A 13,302-nucleotide genomic window follows, 5' to 3' on the forward strand; every position below is an offset into this window, starting at 1 on the left:
TGGCATGGCATCGAAAAGAGAAGAACAATGACTTATTTTACACCCCTACTTGCGCACTTGTGGGCTTGAATTCTCGCCCCCAGGCCTTGTGTACAACAGGATAACTGCATTACAGGACTTCCTTGAAGGAGAACCAGTACGGCAAGTGATAAGATCTCAGGTATTTTCCTCCCAGACACACAATTGCCAACATGTCCTTTGAATCACAAAAGACCTAAACAGTGAAACTTTTCCTCCGGTGTCGCCTGTGTTTAGCTTAATGACAGACTTCACTCCCTCTCTCATTCAGAAGAGGAAACGCGTGAAACCGCCTCCGGGCAGCGCTACTGAGTCAGCGCTACTGAGTCAGGGCTACTGAGTCAGGGCTACTGGGTCAGGGCTACTGGGTCAGGGCTACTGGGTTAGCGCTACTGGGTCAGGGCTACTGGGTCAGGGCTACTGGGTCAGGGCTACTGAGTCAGGGCTACTGGGTCAGGGCTACTGGGTCAGGGCTACTGGGTCAGGGCTACTGGGTCAGGGCTACTGGGTCAGCGCTACTGGGTCAGGGCTACTGGGTCAGGGCTACTGGGTCAGGGCTACTGGGTCAGCGCTACTGGGTCAGGGCTACTGGGTCAGGGCTACTGGGTCAGGGCTACTGGGTCAGGGCTACTGAGTCAGGGCTACTGGGTCAGGGCTACTGAGTCAGGGCTACTGGGTCAGGGCTACTGGGTCAGCGCTACTGGGTCAGGGCTACTGGGTCAGGGCTACTGAGTCAGGGCTACTGGGTCAGGGCTACTGGGTCAGGGCTACTGGGTCAGGGCTACTGAGTCAGGGCTACTGGGTCAGCGCTACTGGGTCAGGGCTACTGGGTCAGCGCTACTGGGTCAGGGCTACTGGGTCAGGGCTACTGGGTCAGGGCTACTGGGTCAGCGTCAGCGAGAGCAAAGAGAAGCTGTTTGAGCTGAGTGTGTAAATCCTTACAAATCCTCTGGAGGACGTCAGACAAGCAAGGAAATGCCCACTGATCAGAAGGAAAGGGGGAGAAACAAGGATTGGGTTCAGAGGCATACCTGAATAGCTGCACCTGTTCCACAGGTTGGATTGGCTGAGGGAGGGAGGGAGGGAGGGAGGGAGGGGGCGGAACACCTGGTGAAGTCTGCAGCATTACGACAGGCTGGGGTCAGTGTTCTCTGGATACCTGCTGAAGGAAGACACAGAGAGAGAGTGGAAAAAGGGGGGAAGACTGAAAGACAGAAAGGTGGAAAGAAAGACTGACTGAAAACAACACTGGCAAAAATCTCGGCGGAAATCCCAGCAACACAGAACAGGTACTCAGAGTTCCTATCTTAGGGTTAGGGTTAGGTGGGTGGGGTGGGGGAGAGGTGGGTGGGGTGGGGGAGAGAGGTGGGGGAGAGGTGGGGTTGAACAGGTACTCAGAGTTCCCATCTCATCTTAGAGTGAGAAATGTCCATGAAACGTCTGATAAAGGTTGGGGTGAGGGTTAGGTCACCGTAGTCATGGTGCAGTGTGCTGTATTTCAGAGGCGGATATGTTACATGGGTCTCCGCCGTGAGTGCGTGTGTGTGTGTGTGTCTCTCTCGGTGTGTGTGTGTGTGTGTGTGTGTGTGTGTGTGTGTATGCGTGTCTCTCTCAGTGTGTGTGTGAGTGTGTGTGTGTCGCTCTCTCGATGTGCGTGTGTGTGTGTGTCTCTCTCTCTCGGTGTGTGTGTGTGTGTGTGTGTGTCTCTCTCTCAATGTATGTGTGTGTGTGTGTGTGTGTGTGTGTGTCTCTCTCTCTCTCTCAGTGTGTGTGTGTGTGTGTGTCTCTCTCTCTCGGTGTGTGTGTGTGTGTGTGTGTGTGTGTGTGTGTGTGTGTGCGTGCGTGCGTGCGTGCGTGCGAGCAATTGTTGCACACCTGATGCATGTCTCCCATCAGTCAGGCCAGGACACCAGAGATGATGTGGTAGGCTACCTGTTAAACAGGAGAAACCCAGGCAGAGAACACAGTCATTGTTTTCAGTCCCAGACTTATCTTCTATGATGTAATGACGGCCCTGTTCAAGCTATTGGAGAAATCAATCATTTCGAAATCAATAATGCTGTCAATCATACAGGCCCACTGCATTCATAACATTCAATTTGGAAGAAAAATGATATGGTAAATTCAATATCAGCTTCTTCTACCCTCAGGATGTTGTCCAGGTGATAGGTAGCTCATGTTATGTGGAAATAATTCTGTATATATGAGGCAGGTTAGTTGTCAATGCTCCATGCTTACTGCTGGCAGTGTCAGCGTGAAGGCAGCAACCATTAACTGGCAGTATAGCTAGGCTAGATAACTTACAAACTACTATTACAATCAGGGCTGCCCCCCCCTCCCCCCCTCCCCCCCACACCCCCCACAGGGCAGTTTCCCTCACCGATACCCCTGGCTACCCAGACACAGGGCAGTTTCCCTCACCGATACCCCTGGCTACCCAGACACAGGGCAGTTTCCCTCACTGATACCCCTGGCTACCCAGACACAGGGCAGTTTCCCTCACTGATACCCCTGGCTACCCAGACACAGGGCAGTTTCCCTCACTGATACCCCTGGCTACCCAGACACAGGGCAGTTTCCCTCACCGATACCCCTGGCTACCCAGACACAGGGCAGTTTCCCTCACCGATACCCCTGGCTACCCAGACACAGGGCAGTTTCCCTCACCGATACCCCTGGCTACCCAGACACAGGGCAGTTTCCCTCACTGATACCCCTGGCTACCCAGACACAGGGCAGTTTCCCTCACTGATACCCCTGGCTACCCAGACACAGGGCAGTTTCCCTCACTGATACCCCTGGCTACCCAGACACAGGGCAGTTTCCCTCACTGATACCCCTGGCTACCCAGACACAGGGCAGTTTCCCAGCCCTGTGGAGGAAGAGGAAGGCAGGAACTGAGCTGCTGACCTGGGACAGGGCTTGTCCAACAGGACGATGTGGCTCTGCTTGACTGGACTCACGTGTCTTCCTCAGCTTTCTATGACAAGACAAGTCAAACGTGTTGAGAAGCAAAGGGACTCAAGTTCGACCCACCTCTCATGCATGATAAGAAAGATGTCAGGACAAACACTGTCCATCAAAGTGGTGTGGCTCCAGTTAACCATAACCAAAGGAGAGATATGGAAGATAAGCCTCTGAGGGACTCATACATACTGACATTCAACATACATCTCATCACAATGATATGAACAGAAACATGCTATAAAACATGAGCAGAGCCCCAAGAGGTGTGTGTATAACGGTATGAGCCCCAAGAGGTGTGTGTATGACGGTATGAGCCCCAAGAGGTGTGTGTATAACGGTATGAGCCCCAAGAGGTGTGTATATGACGGTATGAGCCCCAAGAGGTGTGTGTATGACGGTATGAGCCCCAAGAGGTGTGTGTATGACGGTATGAGCCCCAAGAGGTGTGTGTATGACGGTATGAGCCCCAAGAGGTGTGTGTATATGACGGTATGAGCCCCAAGAGGTGTGTGTATGACGGTATGAGCCCCAAGAGGTGTGTGTATATGACGGTATGAGCCCCAAGAGGTGTGTGTATGACGGTATGAGCCCCAAGAGGTGTGTGTATAACGGTATGAGCCCCAAGAGGTGTGTGTATGACGGTATGAGCCCCAAGAGGTGTGTGTATGACGGTATGAGCCCCAAGAGGTGTGTGTATGACGGTATGAGCCCCAAGAGGTGTGTGTATAACGGTATGAGTCCCAAGCAGTATGGGAAGAGAATGTGAGGAGGTGAACTTTACTTGCAGGATGGTGTTAACAAATAATATCTGCCATTTAGCTGACGTTTTTATCCAAAGCGACTTACATTGCAGTGAGTGCATACATTTTTCTGTATATATGGTCCCAGCGGGAATCGAACCCACAACCTAGGTGTTGTTAGCGCCGTGCTCTACCCACTGAGACAAAGAGGACCACAAGCTAAACAAGCTATAGAACGGTTCTCTCCAGAACACTTTGATGCAAATATCACAGATGTGTGTAACTGTCATTAGGACAGCTGGTTTTAGTCATGACGTTTGTGTTTCTAGATGGAACTGTTGTCCTGTGTGTGTGTCCCATAGTTTGTTCAATGTTCTGTCTGTGTTGTTTTGTCTGAAACTGCCCCCCCCAACTGCTGTTGAAACAGGTCTCTCTTGAAAAACAGATGTTATCTCAATCAGGCTAACCTGTGTACACAATGGTTACATAAATGCTGTGTTTGTTCAGAACAGACCATTCAAGTTCCATAGGAAACGTCACCTGTTGAAAAGAAATCCAACCGGGCCTGATTCTTCAGATGTTGTCCAGACTCCCTCTGTGGCTCGACTTCATTCCATTGTTTCTCTGAAGAGAAAACTGTAATCAGGAGACATTGTGTTTTATCTCTCTTCCTCTTCATAAACAGTTATGCTTTGGTTGTCCCTCCCCTGGTTTAAATGTCCTTCCCCTGGTTTAAATGTCCTTCCCCTGGTTTAAATGTCCTTCCCCTGGTTTAAATGTCCCTCCCCTGGTTTAAATGTCCTTCCCCTGGTTTGAATGTCCTTCCCCTGGTTTAAATGTCCTTCCCCTGGTTTGAATGTGCCACCCCTGGTTTGAATGTGCCACCCCTGGTTTAAATGTGCCACCCCTGGTTTAAATGTGCCACCCCTGGTTTGAATGTGCCACCCCTGGTTTGAATGTGCCACCCCTGGTTTAAATGTGCCACCCCTGGTTTGAATGTGCCACCCCTGGTTTGAATGTGCCACCCCTGGTTTGAATGTCCTTCCCCTGGTTTAAATGTCCCTCCCCTGGTTTGAATGTGCCTCCCCTGGTTTGAATGTGCCACCCCTGGTTTAAATGTGCCACCCCTGGTTTAAATGTGCATGTCACTCACAACCCACATTCCTTTACAGTTCCTTATCTGACAGCCGTCACATAGAGCTCAGACACGTGTCCTTGCAGGTGACATAGAGTGTGTGTGTGTGTGTGTGGCTGCATACAACGTTTGTTTGTGTGTGTGTTACACACACACACACACACACACACACACACAAACAAACGTTGTATGCTTTCAACACACACACTCTGGTGACCCTTAAAACACCTTGTGCGCTTCTGCTCCCTAGCTGCAGAACTTCCAGCGGTACCGTCACCCCCCCCTCCCCCCAAGCATGGCTGTGTCCGGTGGCTTCCTGTCTGAGGACCAGTTCACCTGCTCCATCTGCCTGGACATGTTCACCAACCCCGTGTCGACCCCCTGCGGACACAGCTTCTGTCTGGACTGCATCTCCACCTACTGGGACGGAGGGGCCAAGGTGTGCCAGTGCCCCCTCTGCAAAGAGAGCTTCAAGAAGAAGCCGGACCTCCACATTAACCGCACCCTGAAGGAAATCACCGACCAGTTCAAGCACATGGCGGGCGCCACGGGCGAAGGGGGGTTCGTGATAGGAGGGTTGGGAGCTGGTGAGAACGGGGCGGGGGCAGGGAACGGGATGTCGACCCCAGACGGGCGCCCGCAACCCCCCCCTAGACCGGGCGACCTGCCCGGGGACTTGTTTGCGGAGATGAAGACCAGGTTCCAGCGACGCTCGAGCTCCGGCACCCCTCCGTCCCAACCTCGCCCCCCCAAACCCCACACGCCACCGCCCCCGTACTCCCCCCCTCCCGCTGACGCCTCCTTCCCCCGGAGGTACACCCTGAGCGGGCCCTCCGACGCGTCCCCCGACGTGCCCCTCTGCCCCACGCACCTGCGGCCGTCGGACTTGTTCTGTCGGACGGACCAGACCTGCGTGTGTGGAGGCTGCATGGAGGCGGAGCACCAGGGACACCTGGCCGTCCCTGCCAAGAGAGAGTGGCTCATCAAGAAGGCAAGCGCAAACAATCTGATCAAATCAAACCAAATGTTCTTTGTCAGGTACATCAAATCAAACCAAATGTTCTTTGTCAGGTACATCAAATCAAACCAAATGTTCTTTGTCAGGTACATCACATACAGCCGTAATTGATATTACATTGCTGTACTTTGACTGTACATTGCTGTACTTTGACTTTACATTGCTGTACTTTGACTTTACATTGCTGTACATTGACTGTATATTGCTGTACTTTGACTGTATATTACTGTACATTGCTGTACTTTGACTGTATATTGCTTGTTAATTCTCAGTCACAGCTGGGAATCACAGAGGTGGAGCTGACAGACATGATCACGGAAAGGGAGAGGAAGGTGGAGGAGATCAGGATGTCTCTGGAGGAAATCCAGGTGTGGTCCTTACTACAGTTGTACCTTAAAGTAAACATGGTTGACAGCTTCCTTGTATTTCCAGGGTCATGAATTGTATTGAATTGCATAATGTAACTTAGGTTGCGTGAGACAGCTTACATAAGAAGAAATCATGCATTGATACAGCAAGTCCTCTGAAACTGACCTTACATGTCATACATGTAATACATTCAACGTTGTCTGTTGTTCTCTTGAATACACACAAACACACACACACACACACAGGAAGATAGGAAGGAACACACTCAGTCAAAATCCACACAGCAGAGTGCTAATAGCCTTTACCCCTCCCCTCCCCTCTCCTCTCTTCTCCTCCCCTCTCCTCTCCTCCCCTCCCCTCCCCTCTCCTCTCCTCCCCTCCCCTCCCCTCTCCTCTCCTCTCTTCTCCTCCCCTCCCCTCCCCTCTCCTCTCCTCTCAGGCGTGTGCAGAGCGTGAGACATCGGGCAGCATAAGTGTGTTCTCTGCTCTGGTCAGCTGCCTGGAGCGGAGCCAGGTGGAGGTGCTGGAGGTGATCCAGACGGCCCGCCGGGCCGCCCAGAACCAGGCCCAGGCCCTGATCAGAGACCTGGAGCTGGAGATAGCAGAGCTGAGGAAGAGGAGCGCCACTCTCACCCAACTCACCCAGTCTGACGACTACATACTCTTCCTCAAGGTCAGAGACTCATCATACCCCCCCCCCCCCCCCCAAGGTCAGAGACTCATCATACCCCCCCCCCCCCCCCAAGGTCAGAGACTCATCATACCCCCCCCCCCCCCAAGGTCAGAGACTCATCATACCCCCCCCACTGTACCACTAGCAAAAAAAAAGCTTGTTTTATCTCCCCTCCGATATAATACTTTTTATTCGATTTATGACGATTATCACTTGCAGAAGTTCCCAGCTCTCTCCAGCCCCCCGGCAGTCCGTGATTGGTCGGATGTTTGTGTGACCTCTGAACTCTCCTCGGGGGCGGTGCTTCAGACTGTCACTCAAATGATGGAGCGCTTTCAGGAAGAGCTAAAGAGGCTGGCGGAGATGAGTGAGTAACACTTACTAAATGATACAATAAGATGGAAATGTATCGATCAAGGGAGGCTGGTGTGTGGATGCTACCTTCATCCCCACTACCCCCCTGTACTAACCCTAACCCTAACCCTAGAGACCTCTTCACCCCCACTACCCCCCTGTACTAACCCTAACCCTAGAGACCTCTTCATCTCCACTACCCCCCTGTACTAACCCTAACCCTAACCCTAGAGACCTCTTCATCTCCACTACCCCCCTGTACTAACCCTAACCCTAGAGACCTCTTCACCCCCACTACCCCCCTGTACTAACCCTAACCCTAACCCTAGAGACCTCTTCATCTCCACTACCCCCCTGTACTAACCCTAACCCTAGAGACCTCTTCACCCCCACTACCCCCCTGTACTAACCCTAACCCTAGAGACCTCTTCACCCCCACTACCCCCCTGTACTAACCCTAACCCTAGAGACCTCTTCATCTCCACTACCCCCCTGTACTAACCCTAACCCTAGAGACCTCTTCACCCCCACTACCCCCCTGTACTAACCCTAACCCTAGAGACCTCTTCACCTCCACTACCCCCCTGTACTAACCCTAACCCTAACCCTAGAGACCTCTTCATCTCCACTACCCCCCTGTACTAACCCTAACCCTAGAGACCTCTTCACCCCCACTACCCCCCTGTACTAACCCTAACCTCAACCCTAGAGACCTCTTCACCCCCACTACCCCCCTGTACTAACCCTAACCCTAGAGACCTCTTCACCCTCACTACCCCCCTGTACTAACCCTAACCCTAGAGACCTCTTCACCCCCACTACCCCCCTGTACTAACCCTAACCTCAACCCTAGAGACCTCTTCACCCCCACTACCCCCCTGTACTAACCCTAACCCTAACCCTAAAGACGTCTTCACCCCCACTACCCCCCTGTACTAACCCTAACCCTAAAGACCTCTTCACCCCCACTACCCCCCTGTACTAACCCTAACCCTAGAGACCTCTTCATCCCCACTACCCCCCTGTACTAACCCTAACCCTAACCCTAGAGACCTCTTCATCCCCACTACCCCCCTGTACTAACCCTAACCCTAACCCTAGAGACCTCTTCATCCCCACTACCCCCCTGTACTAACCCTAACCCTAACCCTGTACAAGTTTATCTCCTGTAAATAAAAAATAAAAAAAGTTATTCCTTCTTCTAGCATTGTGACTGCCGATGGCCCCTGGTCCTAGCATAGACTACTTTTTCTTATGATGACTGATGGATAGATGATTCACTTACTGAGACAAATGCATTTGTTGGAAGTCGCTTTGGATAAAGGCGTCTGCTAAATGTAAAATCTCTAAAATGTAATGTAATGTAATGTAAATGTGTGTGTGTGTGCGGTACTGTATATGTCTAGGGAGGATGGTCTGTGTAACACGGTGAATGACACTACTTTTTCCTTTACCTGGCCAGGTTTGCGTTCGCCATCAGATCAATCTCTGGCAAGAAATAATCCAAGTGAGGTTTTCATTTGCTTCTGTCTTTCACACGGCGGTCAGAGTCTCAGCCACCTGTGGTCCGTCCAGTATTTCATTCTGTTTGTTCAGTCACTGTTTATGTTTGACACTTGTTCTATGCTGCCTTGTTGTGTTTCTCTGTAGAGGTGAGGAGCGTGCAGGACTACGCAGGTAAGGACACTCACCTGGACGCTCACCGTTGTCATGTCTCAACAGCTCAACAACACTACATTTACACACACAACTGCTGATTGCACTCTGTATTGTTCACTCTTCCCCTCTCGCCCCCTGTGCGCGCGTGTGTGGCGTGTGCGTGTGTGGCGTGTGTGTGTGTGGCGTGTGTGTGTGTGTGGCGTGCGCGTGCATGCGTATGTATGTGCGTGCGTGTGCCATGCACGTGTGTGTGTGTGTACACGTGTGTGTGTGTGTGTGTGTGTGTGCGTGCGTGTGTGCGTGTGTGTGTGCGTGTGTGTATGTGCGTGTCATAGTGGACGTGACCCTGGACCCCTCCACCGCCCACCCCCGCCTGCTCATCTCCAACGACGGCAGGCAGGTGAGCTGTGGCGACCGCTACCTGCCCGTGCTGGACATCCCCGAGCGCTTCGACCGCGTGGTCTGCGTCCTCGGCCGCCAGGGCTTCTCCTCCGGGCGCCACTACTGGGAGGTGGAGGTGGGCGGGAAGACCGACTGGGACCTGGGCGTGGCCAGCCGCTCCATCAACAGGAAGGGGAAGATCGTCGTAAGCCCCGCCCACGGGTACTGGTTCCTGAGCCTGAGGGGGAAGAGCGACTATGCGGCGCGCACCGAGCCCTCCACCGCCCTGGGACTCAACCACCGGCCCCGCCGGATAGGGCTGTACCTGGACTGGGACAAGGGCCAGGTGTCCTTCTACAACGTGGACGCTAAGACGCTGATCTACACCTTCCTGGACAGCTTCTCGGACACCCTCCATCCCTTCTTCAGCCCCTGCACCAACAAGTCCGGCAAGAACGAGGCTCCCCTCATCATTTGTCCTGTCTCCATGGACGACTGAGGCGGGTTTAGTTCAGCTTTAGTCCAGGTTTAGTGCAGGTTTAGTTCAGCTTTAGTCCAAGTTTAGTCCATGTTTAGTCCAGGTTTAGTCCATGTTTAGTGCAGGTTTCGTCCAGGTTAAGTCCATGTTTAGTCCAGGTTTAGTCCATGTTTAATCCATGTTTAGTCCAGGTTTACTCCATGTTTAGTCCAGGTTTAGTCCATGTTTAATCCATGTTTAGTCCAGGTTTACTCCATGTTTAGTCCAGGTTTAGTCCATGTTTAGTGCAGGTTTAGTCCATGTTTAGTGCAGGTTTAGTCCATGTTTAGTGCAGGTTTCGTCCAGGTTAAGTCCATGTTTAATCCAGGTTTACTCCATGTTTAGTCCAGGTTTACTCCATGTTTAGTCCAGGTTTAGTCCATGTTTAGTGCAGGTTTCGTCCAGCTTAAGTCCATGTTTAGTCCAGGTTTAGTCCATGTTTAGTGCAGGTTTCGTCCAGGTTAAGTCCATGTTTAGTCCAGGTTTAGTCCATGTTTAATCCATGTTTAGTCCAGGTTTACTCCATGTTTAGTCCAGGTTTAGTCCATGTTTAGTGCAGGTTTAGTCCAGGTTTAGTCCATGCTTGGTTCAGGTATAGTCCAGGTTTAGTCCATGCTTGGTTCAGGTTTAGTCCAGGTTTAGTCCAGCAGGGTTTTGTTTTATTCTGGAAAGTTGTTATTTCTCCTTTCTCCCCTCACTCAAGTCCCTTTGACTTATGGGACAGGACTGGTTAAGACTGGATAGGACTGGACAGGACTGGATAGGACTGGACAGGACTGGATAGGACGGGACAGGACTGGTTAGGACGGGACAGGACTGGATAGGACTGGTTAAGACTGGTTAGGACTGGACAGGACTGGACAGGACTGGACAGGACTGGACAGGACTGGATAGGACTGGTTAGGACTGGACAGGACTGGACAGGACTGGATAGGACTGGTTAAGACTGGACAGGACTGGATAGGACTGGTTAAGACTGGATAGGACTGGACAGGACTGGATAGGACTGGTTAAGACTGGATAGGACTGGACAGGACTGGATAGGACTGGTTAAGACTGGATAGGACTGGTTAGGACTGGATAGAACTGGTTATGCCTGGTTAGGACCGGTTATGCCTGGTTAGGACAGGACAGGACTGGTTAGGACTGGTTAGGTGAACAAGGGGAGAGAGGAGGGAACCACTATATCCAGTTAAATGTAGCCCAGATGACCCCAAAAACCCTCCATTGGATTTCTGGTGCTTGCATTCATTCTGATTTCAGGATCTGGTTTTGAGGAAGTCAGTGGAGAGGCGTACTCTGGATCTGCATTTGATGACTCATCATTTTGACCAACTACACTAACAACAAGAATGGATGAGACTGATTCTGTTGGATTCAGAGTTTTAAACGTCACGTAGAACTGCAGTATTTTGTTAGTGCAGGTAACAAAATAACCACATATTGGTTATTTACTAATTATTATTTTAAAAAAACAATTAAGATATCAAGGACAAAAACACTGTGAAGCGTTGAGACTGGGAGATTGATACCAAGACATAGCAAAGCATAACCACACACAGCTAACTATACATCTAAAGATACATTTATTGTTCAATATAATACAACTGCTGTAGTTTGTTTGTAGGAAACTTGGTATATTAGTACACCACATGTCAGTGAATAACAAAGACCCTCTATATTGTGTTGGACAGTGTGCAGAGCTACATATTTATCACTATCTTGAAAAGGCAAGCACTGATTATTTTTGTAAAATAGATTCTATATATCAGAATATATGTATGTTTCTGATATGGGGTGAATTCTTTTGAAAACTGTTTTTTGTGATTTATATTACTCCTTAATCTTATCCTCTCACTGATTTTGATTAGTCCAAATAAATCATCTGTGAACCTGAGCCTATGGATCCAAACTATTCTCATATGCCTGTTTGTTAATTCGACCAATGGAAATTAAACATATTCTCCTTCAGTCAACGGATTGATTCTGGTTTAATTTGATTATTGTTTACTTTATCTCCTTGTCATGTGTAGTATGTTATTCTGAACTATGATCTGAGCATATCCACACAAAACATCAAGGTGTTATCTATCAAATGGCATCCTGCTTTTGCATCTGATCATCATATTTCTAATGTTATAAGCAGTTTAATTCGGGTCTGTTTTTAGGCGGAAATTAGTCAAATAGGGAATTCAGCATAAGATGCACTGTTGTGTAGTACACATATTATAGATGTAGTGTAGTACACATAGTATAGATGTAGTGTAGTACACATATTATAGATGTAGTGTAGTACACATAGTATAGATGTAGTGTAGTACACATATTATAGATGTAGTGTAGTACACATATTATAGATGTAGTGTAGTACACATATTATAGATGTAGTGTAGTACACATAGTATAGATGTAGTGTAGTACACATATTATAGATGTAGTGTAGTACACATATTATAGATGTAGTGTAGTACACATATTATAGATGTAGTGTAGTACACATAGTATAGATGTAGTGTAGTACACATATTATAGATGTAGTGTAGTACACATATTATAGATGTAGTGTAGTACACATATTATAGATGTAGTGTAGTACACATATTATAGATGTAGTGTAGTACACATAGTATAGATGTAGTGTAGTACACATATTATAGATGTAGTGTAGTACACATATTATAGATGTAGTGTAGTACACATAGTATAGATGTAGTGTAGTACACATATTATAGATGTAGTGTAGTACACATATTATAGATGTAGTGTAGTAGACATATTGTCGACATAAGGGGGTGTGGTAAAAGTCTCCAATCAATGCAGTGATCGGTGATCTCTGCGGCGCGCCTGGCAGTGTGATGGAGACAGCAGTCGTGGGAGGCAGGACTGTGCTTTCAGAGCGCAGATACACAACATCCCATTATCAATGGCAATCCCAACCGTAGAGAACTGAACGGATATTCATAAGCGGTAAGTGAACATATTACAGTCGGTTTGCTATATCATATATACATATATGTCTATATTTATGTAGACGGGTTCGTGTGCTTTCGGGGGGATGCGGAGGTTATTCCGCTGCTGCCGTCTGGGCGTCTTCCTCCGGGACACGGGATTCAATTGACGAGCGATTTGTTTTATGACGCACAACAGTAACGATGTGTTTATCAATCTCCAAATCGTTGATATAATCTCGCCCCTCCACTGAGAATGATGGAGCACAGAGGAGACATACCGTCCATATGCTGCTTGGACGACGACAACAACTCATCCTCAGATGGGACGAGCAGAGCGTTTTAACCTCTTTAGACTCGTTTCCGCCTAAAAACCAGACGTGAACTAAACTTATAACGTTAGAAATATGATGATCAGATGCAAAAGCAGGATTCCATTTGATAGGTAACACCTTGAAGTGTTGAGTGGATATGCTCAGATCATAGTTCAGAATAACACACTACACATGACAAGGAGATAAAG

General features: G+C 49.3%; 2 protein-coding genes across 2 annotated transcripts in view; both read left to right on the top strand.

Moving 5' to 3' along the window:
- The first annotated feature begins 1,169 nt into the window (after positions 1–1,169).
- On the top strand, positions 1,170–12,034 carry btr01 (bloodthirsty-related gene family, member 1). The gene is made up of 8 exons (XM_083692970.1): positions 1,170–1,307; positions 5,111–5,851; positions 6,151–6,246; positions 6,687–6,920; positions 7,140–7,287; positions 8,737–8,781; positions 8,925–8,951; positions 9,269–12,034. Exons 2-8 carry the CDS (start codon positions 5,156–5,158, stop codon positions 9,811–9,813), a joined length of 1,791 nt encoding a protein of 596 aa, XP_083549096.1. The 5' UTR covers positions 1,170–1,307; positions 5,111–5,155; the 3' UTR covers positions 9,814–12,034.
- A 450-nt stretch (positions 12,035–12,484) lies between these two features.
- The window catches only part of adisspa (adipose secreted signaling protein a), a 6,489-nt gene continuing 5,671 nt past the window's right edge, over positions 12,485–13,302 (top strand). Inside the window, exon 1 of the mRNA XM_083692972.1 lies at positions 12,485–12,798. The gene's annotated coding sequence lies outside the window, so the exon portion shown is untranslated. The remainder of the gene's footprint in view (positions 12,799–13,302) is intronic.

The sequence above is a fragment of the Argentina silus genome (genome assembly GCF_951799395.1).
Source record: "Argentina silus genome assembly, chromosome: 21".
NCBI classification, from domain to species: Eukaryota; Metazoa; Chordata; class Actinopteri; order Argentiniformes; family Argentinidae; genus Argentina; species Argentina silus.